The following is a 19,195-nucleotide window of genomic DNA, read 5'->3' on the forward strand; positions in this document are numbered from 1 at the left end:
CTGGGGTTTCCTACCTCAAATATCAATATTTTTCAAAGTATTGTACCGAAATTAGAATTTCAGTATTGTGACAATACTACTGCCGAATCCATTTTTTTCAATGTGCTTGATAAGAACAAACTCACCTTGTTGCTCCCCACACAACTGCCAGCAGAGTCCCATGTGGAGTTCATGTCATGGGCTCCATTCTCTCCCCAGACTGGCTGATGGCTCTGGGTCATGGTTTGGCTTTCAGGGCACGAGAATGCATTTTGGTAATTGCCGTTACCTTCACGGACAAAACAAAGAAAATGGTCACTCATCCTTCAGTAACTATGTACAACAACAGTGAAACATTTCTCAAAGTGAAAGAAAACCCCTCACCTGTTGGCATGTAGTTGGCCTGATCACTATAGGGATACTGACTGGTACATTGGCTGTTCATGTTGTTCCACGGGAAGCTGCATAATATTGACACATAAGCATTTGAATTTGTCAGCGGATGGACTCAAATGAAGTCAAAAATAAAATACAAAAGAACTAAAAGCCTGAGACATACCCTTCATATCCAGATGGGGGACTCTGAGGAACAAACGGAAGAGATTCGGTCATGTTGTACCTGAATCCATTGGTCAGGGGAATGGAGGCGGCTGACCATGTCTCTTCAATCACATTAGAGCCAATTGCATCTGTGGAAAGCAAAATGCATAATCGCATAAATAAAACGCAAGATCGCACATCTTAACCGCTACGATCCTTTTGGTAGATATAACGTGTAAATGTCCCTCACCGATGTTTTTATCCACACCTGCAGCAACATCAGCGAAGCTCTGAGGAAGTACAGGGTCAGGAGAGACTTCTGGGCTTTGGCATGGTTCCCTGACATACAGATTGTTCATGCTGAGGACAAATGTGTAAATAGTCATATCACATCTAGATTATTCTTAATCACTTTTTTTTTTTTTGGTCACTCATTTTACCTTTGGGTTTTGTATGTATAGTTCATGTTCAGGTAACATTCACGATCTTTTGGATATGGGTGGTACTGGATGTTGTCTCCTATAAAAACAAGGACCAAACAGCAATTTTGATTAAAATGTTATTCATAATAATTCCTCTTCTCTTCACTCACGCCATGTTATAATGCTCGAGATGGCAAAATGCTCTCTGTTAAAGGGATACTCCACTTTTTTTGGAAATAGGCTCATTTTAAAACTCCCTCAGAGTTAAACAGTTGGGTTTTACCGTTTTTGAATCCATTCAGCCAATTTTCTGATATTTAGAAGAATATCAGTAACCAGACAGTTTCTGGTCTCATTGACTTCCATAGTAGGAAAAGAATATACTATGGAAGTCAATGGGACCAGAAACTGTCTGGTTACTGATATTCTTCTAAATATCAGAAAATCGGCTGAATGGAATCGAAAAGGGTTACACTCAACTGTTTAACTCTGGGGGAGTTGTAAAATGAGCCTATTTCCAAAAAAAGTGGAGTATCCCTTTAAGGTCCTCAGAGAGTGAATTGCGAGTTTCTATTACACTATCAATGGCTAAATGAATATGCAGTGGTCAGGTGGTACAAGTAGGAGCTCTCAGAAAATTCCCAGTTTACATGCTGTAACTACAAGCTGTAATCTTGAAATCTCGGTAATTTAAACGTGGCATGAACGCACGTGAAGTACAAATGTGTGTAGTGTGTGCATGTGTGATCTCTTACTCCTGCAGGGATGTCTGTTGGGGTCTCTCTCTCCCTCTATGCTGCTGGCACTGCTCCAGCTGCCCCAGGATCCTCGGCTGGCTCTTACACTGCCTGATGAACTGCTCGAATCAGAACCTGACTCCCAATGCAGACGTCGCTCTGGACACTTACGCCTCGGTCGGACTAAACACGTGCCTGAGTTTGTGTAAAAAGAAAGCGATTAACAGAACTGATGTGCAGCATTACACTTAACACACACGTATACATGTGATAGTGTAATGTAATGGCTGCAGAAAATTCGTCTTAATAAATTAGATTGTAAAGTATCTTAGAATAGAAAACAGTTCTTTTAAATTGTAATGATATTTCACAATATTACTGTTTTCACTGTATTTTTATCAAATAAATGCAGCCTTGTTGAGCATAAGAGACTTCTTTCAATTCAATCATTTAAAACCATATGATGTTGTCTCGAACAACTGTAGTAACATTAGGATGTTCACGAACACTGGTATGATGTCATTCACACATGCAGCAGTGAGACAGGGGAATTGCTGTAGATCACTTCCTCACCACCATTGTGTTTGAGAGGGCTGTCTGGGTTGGTTCCTATTTTAGGTAGTTCAGGTTTCACGTTGCGGGTTCTAGCAGCATTACGTGGAGGTTCTCTCTCACTCTCCGTCACCATGATAACACTGTTTTCAGGAAGTCTGTTGGGTTGCCAGAGTGAAAGAAAAGAAAAAATGCTAGGGATGAACAATATAGCGGCAGAACGACAAGAAAATTCTATCCATCAATCTTTAATTATTGACCTGGCCCTAGCCAGATGAATTTCGCTCCGCCTAGCTCCACTCATCCATCTGGAACCGATCCATTGAAATGGCGTTTCAGAAGGCTGGGCCTTATCAAAAATCCTTGCATATGATTGGATAAGCCACTTGTCTGTCATCTTTATCGACGTGCTATTTCAACCACTCACACCGAAGCCAACCCGTGACGCTGATGAGAGCGACGCAGGAAAAAGCGACGCTTGCCAAATCCGGTCGGGAGAAGGGCGAAAACATCGTTTCCGCCAACAAAAGCCTTCAGAGCCGTTCTCTGACGTTCTTTTAATGGAACAATATTAGGTAGATTGGACAACACGGATGAAATAGCAGCATCAATGTTAACGCTTGCTTCCTCGATGCGAGCCGCCATTGTTGTCTGAATCAAAACAGTCTCACGGTCGTCATATCTATGAAACTCCCGCCCTGCGTCCTGATTGGCTAAGCCATAAAGTTGGTTGGAGAAATCACTCTCAATGGAAGAGGTTCCAGATGGATGCGAGTGAAGCTAGGCGGAGCTAAGTGGAACGACATTCATCTGGCTAGGGCCAGGTTATTAAAATATGGCTTTTGAATTGCATATTGCGGTCAATAATTGATTTAAAATGCTAAAAATCAAATAAATCATGATGTGTTCATGTAGTGTATTTATAATAAAGGAAACATAGTGTGGCAATGCTCTTTAGTGTAAGGGTAATAATAGCTTTGGGCTGAATCAAAATCCAGTGAATCATGATTTAAATCAATCCTCTGTCAATTCACACAACTACTTGTAACAACATAACTAACAAACTGCGCACTAGAACGTTTTCATCGTTTCATCACAGACACGTACCCAGGAATGAGCTCAGCTGGCTTCCTGCGACTCCTGCCTGTGTTTTTCTTCGCTTTGGTGTTGGTGGCGGACACTCCAAGTTCTGCATCTTTCTCCGGTCTCTTCTTCTGAGCGCCACCTCTTTCTAGCTTCTGAAGGAGGGGCACAAACAATTCATCTTTCTGAAAAAGGTGAAAAAGGAAAAACAAATGCTCTTCTGCTGTATAATGGCTCTTACCTCTTCATCTACATAATCCCTTTTTTCAGCATTGATTTTTTTTCTTTTACACTCCTCGCCTTCCATCACTTCCTCTACAGGCTGAGGGACTCTGCCCGCTGTGACGTTTTCAGATAGTCTAGGAACTGTTTCCATAGGAAACATATCAGCTGGCAAAGCCTTGTCCTCCATGGATTCTCTAAAGTGCTCTTTCTTCTCGGCAGGGAGAAGGGTTTCATCAAAGATGTCGTTGTTGTTGTTGTTGTTGTTACACACTTCTGGGTCTAACTCATAGGTGTGATCTCTATCTTCGTCGGTTGGAGGGTTGCTAAAGTCAGAGGTAGCAGAAACACTAACAGCTGTAGATGCAGGGCTATTTTTATATCTACTGTAGAGGAAAGACACTTTAGTCTGCTTCTTTACAGGCTGGGAAGAAGGTCCAGAACTTTTCTTGGATGAGGACTGTGATCGAATCGTCCCATTGGCCACAGCTGGAGATCCTCTCCCCTTGCCTTTGTCAGAGGGGTGGCTTGTGTCAGTGTAGTTCTTACAACTGCCTTTTCCTCTACTAAAAAACAACAACAAACAAACAAAAAACTATTACTTAAAGGGTTAGTTCACCCAAAAATGAAAATTAAGTCATTAATTACTCACCCCCATGCTGTTCCAACCCCGTAAGACCTTCGTTCGTCTTCGGAACACAAATGAAGATATTTTTGATTAAATTTGAGAGCTGTAGAACTACCACATTGGCTCCTAAGGGACTGCCTCTTGACGGCCCAAAAAGTCAATGAAGAAAATGTTTAAATATCCCAAGTGACTACCGTGGCTCAACTATATGTTTATCAAGCGACGCGAATACTTTTTGTGCGAAAAAACAAACAAAAATAACGAGTTTATTCGACTATTTTTTTCTTCCTTGTAGGCCAGAACGAGACTTCCTTATAGATTTCCACGACGCATGCGCGAGAATTGCGATCTGAAGTAGTGTAAGCTGCTGGTGTACGCAGATCGCAAATCTCGCGCATGCGTCGTGGAAATCTATAAGGAAGTCTCGTTCTGGCCTACAAGGAAGAAAAAAATAGTCGAATAAACTCGTTATTTTTGTTTGTTTTTTCACACAAAAAGTATTCGCGTCGCTTGATAAACATATAGTTGAGCCACGGTAGTCACTTGGGATATTTAAACATTTTCTTCATTGACTTTCTGGGCCGTCAAGAGGCAGTCCCTTAGGAGCCAATGTGGTAGTTATACAGCTCTCAAATTTAATCAAAAATATCTTCATTTGTGTTCCGAAGACGAACGAAGGTCTTACGGGGTTGGTACAGCATGGGGGTGAGTAATTAATGACTCAATTTTCATTTTTGGGTGAACTAACCCTTTAAAGGTCCCGTATTATGCCCCTTTTCACAAGATGTAAAATAAGTCTCCGATGTCCCCAGAATGTATTTGTGAAGTTTCAGCTCTAAATACCCAACAAATCATTTTTACAGCATGTTTGTTTTAATGTGTGCCCTTTAAATGCAAATAAGCTGCTTCTGCTGCTGGCAGAGGGGGAGGAGCTTCATGAGCTCATGCTCAGTCTCTCAGGACAATTTCATCTCACAGAATGATAATATTATTATCAGAAACTCTCAGTAACGGTGTTCATTTCGAGTCACACAATAATGCCTAAAGAGTCAGAGTGCTGTATAGAGAAGGAACAGGTATAGTTTAGTAGTTTAATTACGGTTATTATAACGTATTTGTCACCTGCTTGTATGTATCCATTATTTATTAATAGCCTATAAGTCTGTCTGCTGATGAGTTTAATAAAGTTTATTGTACATCACACAAAAGATGAAGCATCAGTTTTACTTCAGAAAATCACAGTAAAGGCCCGTAAACACCAGTACAAGACACGTGAGCAAACCCGCCAATCTCGTTGGTCGGATAGGTTTTGACGAGGCGCGTCAAACCAAAAAAACGAACCCGAGGCGTTTTTTTTTTTAAAATGACGCTTTTACGCGTGGCGTTTTTCACGTCGGTGTGAACACTCACATTGGCGCCCATTGTTTAGTCACGAGGCGTTAAACGTCGACGAATATCGCACACGAAATTCGTCCCGGTGTGAACAGGCCTTAAGAGTTGAGTAAACACAGTAAATTATAAGAAGAGCGCAAGTTGAGGGAGTTGAGGGAGCATTCCTGTTGGAGGACGTAGTCAAAAAACTGTTCTACTGACATCATTAAAGAAGGAAGTAGAAGGATGTAGTCCAAACGGGCCGTTCGATGTAGGCTACTTCTGTTAAATAAAATATCTCGCTTGGCATTGAACTTTGGGCTTTATAATTTTACAGATATTATTTATACTCTAACAACAACATTACACACTAACTAAAGTTTGAAACATCGGATCACGAAGAACGGGACCTTTAAAAATGGTTCCAACTCATACAATTGGCTATAGTAAAAAGATGAAGTTCAAACAATAAACACAGAAATACAATGTGCAAAAACCACAAACTAAAAAGCAATACCTTTTAAAATAATAACAATGTTTATATAATAAATGTAATTATTTAGATCTTTATTTTACAGTATTAGTAGTTTAATTTAGTAATTATGTTTATGATAAAGCTATTTTTTATTGAGTACTACATCTTAAATTTTACAGCAATAGTAGTCACTATTTACTATTGTAGTTTCATTATTTTATAAAAAGGCATTGTTTGTTAGTTTGTGGTTTATTTATTAATGTTTATTTAATAAAAGTAATTATAGAATATTTGTTTTGAATATTAGATTTATTTTATTTTACAGTACTAGTAGAAGCAGCAGCAATAATAATAATAATAATAGCCTCCTTTATTGTTATTATTATAATTATTATTATCATCTTTTACTTTCTGCGAGTACACTACAGATAACAGTTTTTAATACAATTCTCATTACAAATCTTTACAGAGCAACCCTAACTAAGAGCACCTGAGTTTGTGTGGAGCAACACTGACTGTGTAAACCAAATCGCTCTAAGATACACTGAAAATATTTTATTGTGTGTGTGATTTCCAATTTATTTGGATTATTTGTGCATCCCTGATAAAGGTTGATGCTGACTCACCTGACACCATTTGAGGAGCTGTGGTTGACACTGCTATTTTCACGAGGTACAGAGTTGTGATTGCTACGTGGACTTGGTGTGGAGAACTCGCTCAGAATGTGCTGAGCTTGATGGAAAGCCATTAGACACACACCGGCTAGAGAGGAACTGCAGAGAGGACAGGTTTGATATTAATGCACAGAATCCATTTCAAGTTGCATGCACAGGGTAGCATTTCATGAGGTTTAAGCATATATGGGGGCTGCTAACCAGGTCAAAACCAGTGTGACGACCCAGAAGGACTCCTCCCAGCTGGGTCCTGGTACCACCTGAGCACACAGGGGCAGCATGTGGTGAGGCAGGGTCACATTGAGGGTGAAGTGGAAAAGGGAGCCACGCTCTGTTACCAGAGTCAAGTCTCTGATCACCCACGAAGACGTGAAGTCTGGAGTAAATCTAGAGAGATACAGAGAAAACGATTGAGATGGGGAAAAACTAAACATAAACAAAGAAAAAAAAACATTGAGAAAAAAAGATGATACACGGTGTGATAGAGCACAAGCTCAAGATATTTATATATATTTTTTCTACGATATAAAATACATCAGTAATACCTTCTAAAAAAGCTTTTTAAAGCTTTCACTTGTCGTGTAAAAGGCTGCTAACAAGAGGCTATATGGGACTACAGAGGTTGTCTCATCTACTCACTAGTCCACTTTCACAGTCGTGCTGATAATCACACTCTTGCGAACTCAAACTTTCAGCGAAAATATTTTTAAACAAAAACAGTTGTCGAAAGCTTAGTGGTGACGCTGAAGTCACATGGTACAGCCTACATTTAGCTTTTGACTTCAGCCAATTGTATTTACGTGTCAAAAATCATAAAATTTGTTCATTTGTGAAGATTATCATGAAAAATGTTTAAGAATCATAAGATTTTGTTAGTCACAGACCTTATTAGGCTAACTTCCGGGTTGGGATTAGAGGGATAGTTTTTTTAATAATGAAATTTCTGTCATCATTTACTCACCCTCAAGTTGTTTAAAACCTGACTTTCTTTCCTCTGTGGAACATAAAAGATGATATCAGGAATGCTGATAACCAAATAGTTTCAGTTTCCATTGACTTCCATTGTATGGACAAAAAATAGAATGAAATTCAATGTGAACGGAAACTGTTTGGTTACCGAAATGCAGGTTTTTGGGTGACATGAGGGTGAGGATATCATGACAGAATTTTGATATTGGCAATAGGAGCAGTAATAAGCATGAAAAAGGGAACCTAATGGTTTTAAGTAGTCTCTTATTAGTCAGGTACTTGGGGTCTAAATCATAAATTTCCATTCAATTCTTCACTGTGACCCTTCCCAGTTTAGTCTAACACATGGCATGGGTGTTGGAACCATTGACAAGACCCACCCACTTTTTAAGACAAATGATATTGGACCCACTCACTTTTACGTCTCTAATTCATCGCACATGTCAAATTCAAATCAAGTCAAATCCATTTCACTTGAGGAATACCACATTTGATGAAAATAACCGCCCGTTGTATGCTTCTGTCTACTTTAGGTTAACTACTTCTGTTAACTTTAGGTTACTGTCCTAAAGTTATTTGTAAAGCAGATTTTATTTCATCTCGGAAAATGTTCAAGGACCGGCACAAGAATTGCACTCTGTTTAGAACACTGATACAGAAAGTTGCACATTCTTACGCAATGGTGATTTCTGAGGATGAGTTGTTATCCACTCTGAAGGCTCTGCAGTGCTGCACCTCAAAACCGTAACCCTGACATTTATATCCATTAATGTTCATGGATACTACAGTCAACGGCAACTCGCCAGCATTCTCCACTTTAAAGCTTTTCTGGATGGCAAACAAGGGCTTACTTGATCGTAAACCTGTGAAAAGACAAGAAAGAGAATAAAAATGCAGTTAATGCATTTTGTATCATTGTTTGCTCTTTCGTTATTATTTATTAACCCTTTCATGCATGGATTATGATAAACTCAGTCAGGATTTTTTTTCCTATGTGTTTTTAATGCTCTTAGGGCATGAAAAACAAGATTCACTTTATTTATTTTTATCAAATCATGTGAAAACTATAAAATAATATATACAAAAAAACTTTTTTAATAGCTGTTTAGTGTAGTGACCTCTATATATACACTTTCTACTTTCAATTGAGCATTGACTTTTGGTTACAGTAGCCATGATTTTGTTAAATAATTTATGGCCATGTAAAACCTCATAATATAGTAGCTTTTAAATTTTTACAGGCTTTCAAGCTGAACATGACCCGATGTGTATATATATGAACACATATAACCTTATGATATGTGGTTCTGCAAGTAATTCACATTAAAGTCATTAACCAGTTAATGTGGTTAAACAAATGAGTCCTATGTACATGGGGTTGAAAAAATAAATAAAAATAAAAATAAACTTTTTTTTATGTGGATACAATAAAAACAGTGTTCTGCTTTTTGTCAAATGAAAAAAAAATAAACATGATGTGAATTTTGCATTCTCTCCGTCAGTGAAGTTAATTGTGAAACACATCCGAAAATTAACTAAGTAAAAACTTGTCACACAGGCACGAAAGATTTTTGTTTATGAAGCTGAAATTCTCTTCTTTTAAATGAAGTAATTTATATAAAAAAACAATTATTCTCAGTTTATGAAATCTGTAGGAAAAGAGAGAGATGTCAGTCTTTTTCCTTTCAGCTAATTATAACATATAGCATGTTAATGAGACCACGCCCACAGAACAAACGCAAATGTTGAGGCAAGCCATGAAAACGCCTACATCAGCTGGATAAAACATCCAGTTTAATAAGAATTAAAACTGTACATTAAAAACTAATTATTATTGTTAATATTTAGGTCAAAGGCTGGGTAATTCAGAGTACCCACATCTATTTAAAAAAAAAAAAAAAAAAATCAATCAAGAGAACAATTCTGAATTCATTCATTCAGTACTTTTCACCAAACTCTGATAAAAGGACACGTCAGAAGTGGCTCAGCTGTGTCTCTCACCATCTCTGCACTCCATGAGAGTAGACTGGGGAACGTTGAAGCGCAGTGAGGCTGCAGGCCCGGGAAGCTTCCCTCCCACCCTCAGGAGCTCCTTTGCCCCAAATCCTTTAACCAGAACCATGTCAAACACAGTCAGGTTGTTCCTGTTAACAGATAAAGCCACAATTACTATAATATAACATCTAGCAAAAATACTCAAAGACGAGTCAAAATGATTAATGATAATAAGTATTTTATTTGATTTTATTTTAGATTTTTAGAATGCCCATAAGCTTATTTTATATCAACTGTACATTACAACATTCACATTGGTTTGAACACAAATGGCAGACAGGCTGAAGCCTGCATCCTCCAGAGGGTGATTTTGTCACTAATAAGGCTGCTTCATTAAAAGTAAACTGACGAGTCCGACTACAATCTAAAATCATAAAGAAATTTTAATAATTTACGTTTCAATAGGAACGGTCACGCTCAGTCCATTTTATAAACATAAAAATATAAATATATAAGTTCTACATTTAAAATATACTTTTCAGATATAAGAAATTATGACGTATGCCAGTGTTTCCCAACCCTGTTCCTCGCGGCACACCAACACTGCGTGTTTTCTTTGTCTCCCTTATCAAACACACCTGACTCAACCCATCAGCTCATAATCAGGTGGGTTAATGAGCTAATGGGTTGAATCGGGTGTGTTTGATTAGGGAGACAAAGAAAACACGCAGTGTTGGTGTGCCGCGAGGAACAGGGTTGGGAAACACTGACGTATGCGACCAACAAATGCGAGGTGGCGCTTATGGGCTATGTGCACAACCGTAGTTTATGAACTTCCGCTTTTGTCAGAAGTTGGCGTATCAGTTTCCGGTCTACGACTGGTCATCCGCATCCACTAATAAACAAACAAGATGAGTGGCTGTACAACAGACACACTTAATATTTTTTATTATTTTTTGCGCGTCGATCAAAATGTCTATTTTGTGCAGCCACTGCGCACGAAGGTTGGTGTTTATCAGGAAGCAGTAGAAGCTCAAATGGCTGTTAGCGACTTGAAGCAGAGCAGTCTCCTAACGCACCATGTAAACAGGTTAGGGCTTTCACTTTTCACTGATGTGGTACCTATAACAGCAGCACAGCGATCGTTTCCACACCGAATCTATTTCTGCTGTACTGCAAACGCTGGTGGTCAAAATGATAAAAATTGACCTGAAAATGTAGTAATTTCACCATAAATGCGTTTAATTAAATAAAATGTAGTAATCTCACCATAAATGCACATTTAATCAAGGAAAACTACAATTTACTTCAACCAGGCGACATAATGAACTCGTCTCGATCGTGGAGGTGGAAAAATAAGTTTTGTAACATGCAAGATCTATTGTTTTAAAATTAAGATGCAAAAGAAAAGGCAAGTCAGCTGCTTTTGTCAATTTCAAGTTTTAATTTAAATTATTTGTGATTTTAATATAGGAAATATTTGACCACTTGCTTGAGCAACTTGTAATGCATGGAGTAACTTACATTGTTTAAATTGTGTTTAAACGTGCATACAAAGAATCGCAATGCTGACACAACTTTTTGTTTTTAAAAATAAGTTGCAGCATAACTTCTGGACTTTAAATAAAAATATTAAGTATGTGTTTGTTGTACAGCCGCGGATCAGTTATTCACTGTGCAAACGCATCATAATATGTGAACGCACTAACAGCACGCTCTGCACCGCAACACACACTGCAAACGGGTGTGAAACGGACGTTAGATCCACCTACAGTTCTTAGAAACTTAGATGTGTTTAAGAACTCTTTTTTTCGTACAACAGCAGCACTCATCTTGTTTGTTTATTAGTGGATACGGATGACCAGTCATAGACCGGAAACTGATGCGCCGACTTCTGACAAAAGCGGAAGTTCGAAACTAGGGTTGTGCACATAGCCTATGGAACACAAGAAATAGAGATGTTTCCCAGGTAACGGCTGTACACAAACTCAAGCAGCACTGGGATAAAAAACAACAACAAAAAAAACACTAATTTACATGGAGGTTTAAATTAAAAAGAAAATGACTTCGAAACTTTTCTAACGAATGTGACTAGTAAATGTGACCATGCTGCGGCAGGGCAGGGCAGGGATGAGAGACACCAGTAACCCTTGAGTCCCACAGAGGAGCTCCGGAAGGATAAACGGAGGAGTGATGACAGGAAGATGAGAGATTCAGGCCTGGTACTTAATGCTGTGGTTTTGGTTTAGTCTATGCGGCAGTCATCCGTTAAGCGAAGATGCTGTATGTTTTTTTTTTTTTTTTTGTGGTGTTTGTTTATTTTGTGATTTAAGTTTGACATTGAACATTTGCCAGTTCCTGCCGCCTCCTTCCCTGAGCCTTTAACTTCATTACGCACACATTAAGCCAAAGCATGATCTAAGTGCCAAATAAATGAGGATCATTCACAGTGAAACCAAGTGTTTTTTTCCTGATTATTCCAAGCATGGAAAACACAATTTTAAAAATTTCGAAACTATTTTCCATAAGAGGATTTTATATAAGTAAGCCGATCAGTCATACAAATCCCTCAGTTAAAACTCATTTAGGGCAGAGCAGTACCTGATCAGGAGCAGTGATGTAACAGGCTTGTGTTCTGTGGGTTGGTACGCCACAGAAACCGTCCTCGACTCCCACGGCTGAAGCAGGAATCTAAGTATACTGCCTCGCTCACTATCCTGTTGGCAAAAATATGAGTACACTATAACCAGAGTTAGCACAACAAGACACATTTACTATACAATGTACTGTACACTTAATAATGCTATTCAAAGATCATGACCTCACCTTATGGTTTGTTGCCAACAGCAGAAACTCTGTTGTAGTGATATTCACGGACAGCGGGCTAATATTAAACCTAGAACATTTACATACATGATGTAATTTCTGCTCTAATTAACAGTGTTGTTATTGATAACAAAACTTAAACCTAAAAAATATTGTTGTTAATTAAAGTAAAACTGAAATAAAACTAACTAAAGTAGCTAAAACAGCACTGTTTATGACTGCTTATTAACCTTGCGCATAAATACCATTATAACTAAGGTTTCTGACAGAACCAACTTCAAGCCAGAGGAGTTTGTGTTAACAGTAAATACCATTTGGTCAGGATGTCGAGGGCTTCAAGCGGAACAGGGTATGAGGAGAGGGTTCGGATCTCCACAGAAATAACTGAACCCGTGGGGTTTTTCAGTGTGAAATTCTTCACCTGAAATGAAAAGTACAACATATTATGATCCAAATAATAGTCTTATTAAAATCTAAGTCATTATTTAAATAATAATATCACAATGCTAATAATTCCATGTCAAAATTTGATTGCCATTTGAAGATTCTCAGAAAAAAAAGAGGGTAAAGTTCAGATCAAAAGATCATTATCAGTGATTTGCATACCTTACTATCATTGACCGGTGTGGCCCCAAAGTCCAGGGGTGAAGAGTGGTCTGCAGGAAGCCTGGGCCACCTGAACAAAACGCACACAAAAAACAGAAAGATAAATATTTACATCATAAAACAGTATGTGCATTTGCAATAAATGCATACATGTTTAAAACTCCCACAAAATGAGTAGTTTAAATAGCATACAAAATGAATATACGAAGAGTTCAGATGCAAAAGCCTCTAAGTGCCATTAGAAATTTTCTTCTAGAATGATAATTTTTATCAAGCTTGTATATTTAAGTTCAGTGATTTCACTTAAATGGCAATGATAATTACCTATTAATTGTTATTTAAGTGAAATTACTGAACTTAAATATACAAGTTTGATAAAAATCATCATTAAAGAAGAAAATTTCAAATGGCATTTAGAGGCTTTTGCATCTGAACTCTTCATACAGTATTTGAATCCACAGGGGGGGTCTATATATTTGTGCACATACTGCACGTTTACCTGCAAGAGAGCTCTTTGCTACAGTGCCAGCGACCACAGAGTGCAGAAGCCAGGCTGCTGTCCACTCTCCAGAGAGATGAGGAGGATTCTGGGAGAAGGGATTGCTGCCACTCCAAACGGCCTGCACAGGAGAACATCACAAAGTTTTTGACTGAGCAACTCCATACACACAAGACATCCACAAACTAGTACTCTACAATCATTTCAATCCATTTATAAGACAAGGTTTCTACAAGTGACTATACAGTAGTCTGGAATAGTCATTGGTTCTCAACCAGCAAACTTCTAAGAGGGCCTCAAGACTTACATTTATTTATTTATTTTACAACAAAACAAAACAACCATTAAAACAAGCTATAAATCTAAATATTTCTTACTTAAATTAACCACCACAACTGTATGATTCCTTTTCCCACAGTCAAGGAAAACCTAGATATACTGTATGAAGTGGCCTAATGTTTTAATTCTATGGGCACTTTATAATGAAAATTTTTTTTACTATTTATGCAAATCTCTAAATAGTTTATCAGGAAGAAATTGCAAGTACAAAATATTGAACAAAAATCTTTATCCTTAATCCTAAAGGTGATTTTGACACACGAATAATTCGCGCGATGGTTTTATTTTTTGATCAGCTGTTGTATAATGAGTGGTTCCACACTAAACGCAAATGTGCTGCGGCAAAAAAACGACTTTTATTTATTTCGCTTCGATGCCGATTTTTTTGTACTTTTGAGGCGAAAGAAAAGGCTTCAGCCAATCATATACAAGGAAACAAAGGTGACGTGACCGCAACAATGACGGATCTTCTGATTGCTTGTGTGTCGAGTCGTCTGTAAATGAAAATCTGAAAAAAGGACTGGGTGGGACGTTATGCTCATTCGTTCGTATCGAGCCCAACCGGGTGTTCCCAACAAGGCTTCAGTTCATTTGAGCCTTCAATCTGTTTACTAAAAGTGTTTATTTGATTGCATGTAAACGTAGCCCCTGATGAATGGGACAGCCCACCTTAAGCAGACTGCCATACGCTTCATACTCTCTGTTCTTAAAGATTGGGTGCACCCAAAACCTTCTTTTCTGCTTTTAAATAAAATGAAAAGCTTGTCTTCACTGGATGATAATGATCATTTATTTTTTTATTTAATCATTCTTTAAATTACAATTCTACAATAAAAAAAATTTAATAAGAAAACAGAGAAAATGCGCAGCACAGACATTACTGGAGCCATCACAAACAAACAAACAAACAAAAAACTCTTCGTGGAGAGGGTGTTTGCTTTGATGAACGCTGCGCGAAAAGGAACCACGCAACTGTGGACCAAGTAGTTACTGACATATGTCCATAATTAATGAGAAGGCCCTATCAAAGCTGCCAGATCAGACAAACAATATAAATTCAAGATGCACTGATCGAATCCGGTAAGAATGCATTCATCTTTAATCTTTCCTAATGGATTTATTTGCTTATTTGTAAATGTGCTTTTTAGCGATTGGGATTTGTTATATATATATATATATATATATATATATAAAGCCTATTAACAATTTAAAGCATCATGTTAACATCACTGCAAAAAGACATCTAATATAAAATCTATATTTATTCACCTAGTAGGCTATAATAATAAGTATATAGAATGTTTTCTCCTTAGTGTCCCATAAAATCAGGTCTGCTTTGGCAAAAGCATCGTAAATGACGCCTTGGGATGAGAATGTGTTGAATAGCCTGGTGTTCACCCTCGGCACGAATGTTTTGGAATGTTGAAGCTCTGAACGTCGCAAATTCGCGTCGCGGCTGATGTGAATGGTTTTGACGTGAACTATTCTCACGCAAACTATTCGCTTTTTCGTTTCGCGTCCGGTGTGAAAGGGCCTTAATCAAGTAAATCATGATCAGCTGGAAGAGTCGCTGGGTAAAAACCATGGAAACATTCAGCTGCTAAAAGTTGTGGAATAGTGAAATATTCTTTTTTTATTTTTCTCTCACCTGCTCGGGACATATGAAGAGGACAGAGCTGTTCACACTCCTCAGCAGCCTCAAACATAACATCTCCCTGCTGACGGAAGGAAGTGATCAATTCAGGCAAAAGGGAGCAAGGTTTGACAAAAGAAATTCATTCATGTATGTGATCCCAAGCAATATTATTTAGCATAAACATTAGTTCTCTTTTCAAAACCCTCATCAGTTTTCTGTCAACACAACAAGAACCTGATCACTCATTTGGAAGCATATAAATGTTTATATAAAGGGATACTTTACCCAAAAATAAAATTTCTGTCATTAATTACTTTTAATGACAGAAATTTTAATACGTTTCACCTTTCATTTATCTTTGGAACACAAATGAAGATGCTTTTGATGAAATCTGAGACCTTCCCATCACCCCCAACCCCCGACAGCTACGTAACTTGACGCTTTAAAGTTTTAAAAAGTTCATAAAGAGATTGTTAAACTAATCCAAATGAATTGAGCAGTTTAGTCCAAGTTTTCTGGAGACACAAACACTTTATAAGATGAACAGATTGAATTTAGGCTTTTATTTACATATAAAACAGAACAGATGTGGTCAACAGAAGCTCAAGCATGTTTGCTTGACTTGCGAGAACCAATGAGGTTCAATCTCAGGTTACACGGCATGTTTGAGCTTCCGCAAGAACCAATGAGGTTTGTTCCCGCGTGTCGAGCTTCAGTTGAGCTTCTGTTTATGTTCACTGATCAATATTTATATGTGAATAAAAGCTGATATTAAATCTGTTCATCATATAAACCATTCAAGAAAAAAATAAGAAAAGTTGGGTTGGGTTAGTTTTATGATCTCACTTTATGAACTTTGAGCTGTCAAAGGAGGGACAGTAAGCTCTCAGATTTCATCAAAAAGATCGGTTTGGAACGAAATGAGGGCAAGAATTTTCATTTTTGGGTGAACTATCCCCTTAAATGTATGTTAATGCTGATGTAGTCCAGCTTTACCTTTAAGGCAGAAGAATCTGTCTGGAGGTGAAGCTCCAGTGGGATCCCCACACTGGTTGTCAGAGAAATTGTGGTTCTGAGGTTGATGGGTAAAGATTTGCGCAGCAGCTGAAGAGACAGAAGCTTCCTGCTACCAGGGAACACTTCCATGGACTTTGTCAAATTTACAATCTATAAGATGGGAAAATGTACACCATCATTTAACTGCAGTTAACTTTTTGACAAATATCCTATTTTTGTGAGCTTGATTTCTGTGTAATTCAAATTAATGAGTCTGATATACCCTTTAATGTGTATTGTAAGCGCTACGTTGACTAGTTGATAATAGCTCTGCCTCTAGTCGACATCTTTAGTCTTTTTTGACCAGTCTTGGATCACATGGTCCGTTGTACAAGGCAGGAGAAAAAAAAGCCTTTGTCCACAAACACTGTCCTACATGACACTAGCTTTGAATAAAAACCCTCTAAAACCAAATATAAATGGAAGTGAATATAACGTTAACAGAGTCATTGACGCACCAACTTCTCATCCCTCTATTTCACAGCAGAATATGCAGAACTTCCACAGTATAGTCTCAAAGGAATGTGGACACTGCACATTTAAGTCTGTGGTGTTCGTGTGAGCTTTACCTTAAAGAGTTTATGCTGGGAAAGAAAGATGTTAGTGATTCTGAAGGTGAAGGGGAATGGGTTGGATAGCCAGAGCTCGACATGCTTTGAGCCCCTCTCCTTCTGTCTGACTTGAACTAAAGAACTCAGCTCAGAATCCGACCATCTGAAACACACAGAGAGGAACAACTCCGTAACAAACGTGACTAGAGCTTCAGAAGAACTGCATCAAAAAGCATTTGCACAGCATTTATGCAGAGGTGAAGCAAGTACACTACCATTCAAAAGATTGGGTTCTGTATCCTTTTTTTATGATGTTTTTGAAAGTAGTTTCTTATGTTCTCCATAGCTATAAAATCAGTCGACATTAATAACGTGAAATATTATGATAATTTATAATATTGTCATTTATTAATTTGAATATATTTGAAAAAGTAACTCATTCGTGTATTTTCAGCATCATTACTCCAGTCTTCAGTGTCACATGATCCATCAGAAATCATTCTAATGTGCTGATTTGGTGCCAGGGTAACGTTTATATTTTTTTTATCAATGTTAAAAACAGTTGCTGCTTAATATTTTTGTGGAAACTGAACCAAACAGCGTTCATTTAAAAAAGAAATCTTGGGAAATCTATATGGTCATTTAAAAAAAAAAAAAACAATTTAATGCATCCTTGCAGAATAAATGTATTAATTTTCTTCAAAAAAAAAAAATGTTTGAACGGTAGTGTACATATGCAATTATTAATGTTAACATCATTAAAACTTGCAAAACAATGCAGAGTTAGTTTTAGAATTTAAAAGAATTTTCAGTCTTGGCCAAAATGTATTTAATTTTATTTAACTTCAGATAATGCTAATGATTAAAGCATTAGATTCATTTACAGTGAAACGCTGTTAATCTAGAAATCTTTACCTGTGTGTGCTTTCCAGCAGTGGATATAAATTCAGTGTTCTGTTTGCTAATATCTGCAGGCCGAACTGACTTTGACACCTTTTACTTTTTGCTGATGAAGAGCCTTAAAAAATAAAAAGAAAAGAAAACCAAATAAATATGGCAAATATTAGAATACACATGAGAAATTTAGGCTGACAGTAAAGTACTGACGTCTACAGAAAAGTGAAGCCACTTGAGTGAAGTTAGAAGTGGAAGGCTGGAGAAGCAGTTCAGTGAGTTCTACACTGCTGTCCGTCTTTGACAAGAGCTGGATCTCCTTAAAAAGACACAAGATGTTATGTTATAATTACATTATAAATGTTCTCTGATTATATGCTAAATTAATCACAAAAGAATGTTATTCTCACCACACATACCTTAACAAAGAGCTTTTTAACCCCTGAGTTCAACATGAACACTTCTATTCTGGGATCTGCTGTGGATTAAAAACATAGTTAAAAAATATACCTGTACATACTTGGAAAAGAGCATTTACAGTGGCAAAGCCACAAGGTGGTGCTGTGACACCAAGGAAAGTTATTTTTTGGGGCGGTGGTGACTAAGCAGCTGGGAAAAAAAAAAGTTTCAAATACAGTGTAACCCATGATCTAGGAAGTAATGGTTCCCTTCTTTCCCATCAGCCGTCCTTAAAGGACACATTTTTTGCCAGGTCATTTTAACTTTTTGTTGAAAAAGCAGAGATGAAATCTATGACAAGGATACAGGTGATATAATTTTTGTCCCACATCTGTGGGATAAACAGAATAACTGACTCATTAGATTATTCAATTAATGAAAATTAATGCAGAAACATTGTGGCTAGATTACCACCTTGGAGTGTGCATTACTTTTCAATAATTCAGTTGTTTGTTACTAAATACAACAGGGTGTAAACTAAAAATCATATTTCATCATCATTCACCAGTCCAGAAGAAAGAGTGTGAGTGGAAATGCAGTAAAATCTCGCAGATCTCACATGGGGAGCGTGAAAACACAATGGACACAGCGGCCACACCACTAAATGCCCATGGACACCGTAAATTAGTTTGGACACAATCCAATAATTTTTTATTTTATTGGCATGTTTGGAATGAGAATC

At 37.6% G+C, this 19,195-nt stretch overlaps 1 protein-coding gene across 4 annotated transcripts in view; it reads right to left on the reverse strand.

Moving 5' to 3' along the window:
- The window catches only part of tmem131l (transmembrane 131 like), a 72,998-nt gene that overhangs the window by 1,395 nt on the left and 52,408 nt on the right, over positions 1 to 19,195 (reverse strand). Inside the window, exons 10-33 of one of the 4 annotated variants that reach the window (XM_089132302.1) lie at positions 18,474 to 18,529; positions 18,268 to 18,373; positions 18,076 to 18,178; positions 17,179 to 17,323; positions 16,550 to 16,720; positions 15,566 to 15,635; positions 13,579 to 13,699; positions 13,080 to 13,149; positions 12,785 to 12,894; positions 12,474 to 12,543; positions 12,249 to 12,364; positions 9,654 to 9,796; positions 8,329 to 8,515; positions 6,885 to 7,070; positions 6,636 to 6,782; positions 3,555 to 4,101; positions 3,338 to 3,468; positions 2,252 to 2,388; positions 1,697 to 1,873; positions 960 to 1,038; positions 770 to 879; positions 539 to 668; positions 364 to 440; positions 126 to 268 (exon numbers count right to left, since the gene is read on the reverse strand). In XM_089132302.1, the coding sequence (XP_088988428.1) occupies positions 126 to 268; positions 364 to 440; positions 539 to 668; positions 770 to 879; positions 960 to 1,038; positions 1,697 to 1,873; positions 2,252 to 2,388; positions 3,338 to 3,468; positions 3,555 to 4,101; positions 6,636 to 6,782; positions 6,885 to 7,070; positions 8,329 to 8,515; positions 9,654 to 9,796; positions 12,249 to 12,364; positions 12,474 to 12,543; positions 12,785 to 12,894; positions 13,080 to 13,149; positions 13,579 to 13,699; positions 15,566 to 15,635; positions 16,550 to 16,720; positions 17,179 to 17,323; positions 18,076 to 18,178; positions 18,268 to 18,373; positions 18,474 to 18,529 (3,332 nt within the window). Of the gene's footprint in view, positions 1 to 125; positions 269 to 363; positions 441 to 538; positions 669 to 769; positions 880 to 959; positions 1,039 to 1,696; positions 1,874 to 2,251; positions 2,389 to 3,337; positions 3,469 to 3,554; positions 4,102 to 6,635; positions 6,783 to 6,884; positions 7,071 to 8,328; positions 8,516 to 9,653; positions 9,797 to 12,248; positions 12,365 to 12,473; positions 12,544 to 12,784; positions 12,895 to 13,079; positions 13,150 to 13,578; positions 13,700 to 15,565; positions 15,636 to 16,549; positions 16,721 to 17,178; positions 17,324 to 18,075; positions 18,179 to 18,267; positions 18,374 to 18,473; positions 18,533 to 19,195 lie in introns of all 4 variants that reach the window. The other 3 variants (XM_089132301.1, XM_089132300.1, XM_039693906.2) reach the window with 3 other exon arrangements.

This window comes from Pimephales promelas, chromosome 6 (genome assembly GCF_988280905.1).
Source record: "Pimephales promelas chromosome 6, fPimPro1.hap1.1, whole genome shotgun sequence".
Classification (NCBI taxonomy): domain Eukaryota; kingdom Metazoa; phylum Chordata; class Actinopteri; order Cypriniformes; family Leuciscidae; genus Pimephales; species Pimephales promelas.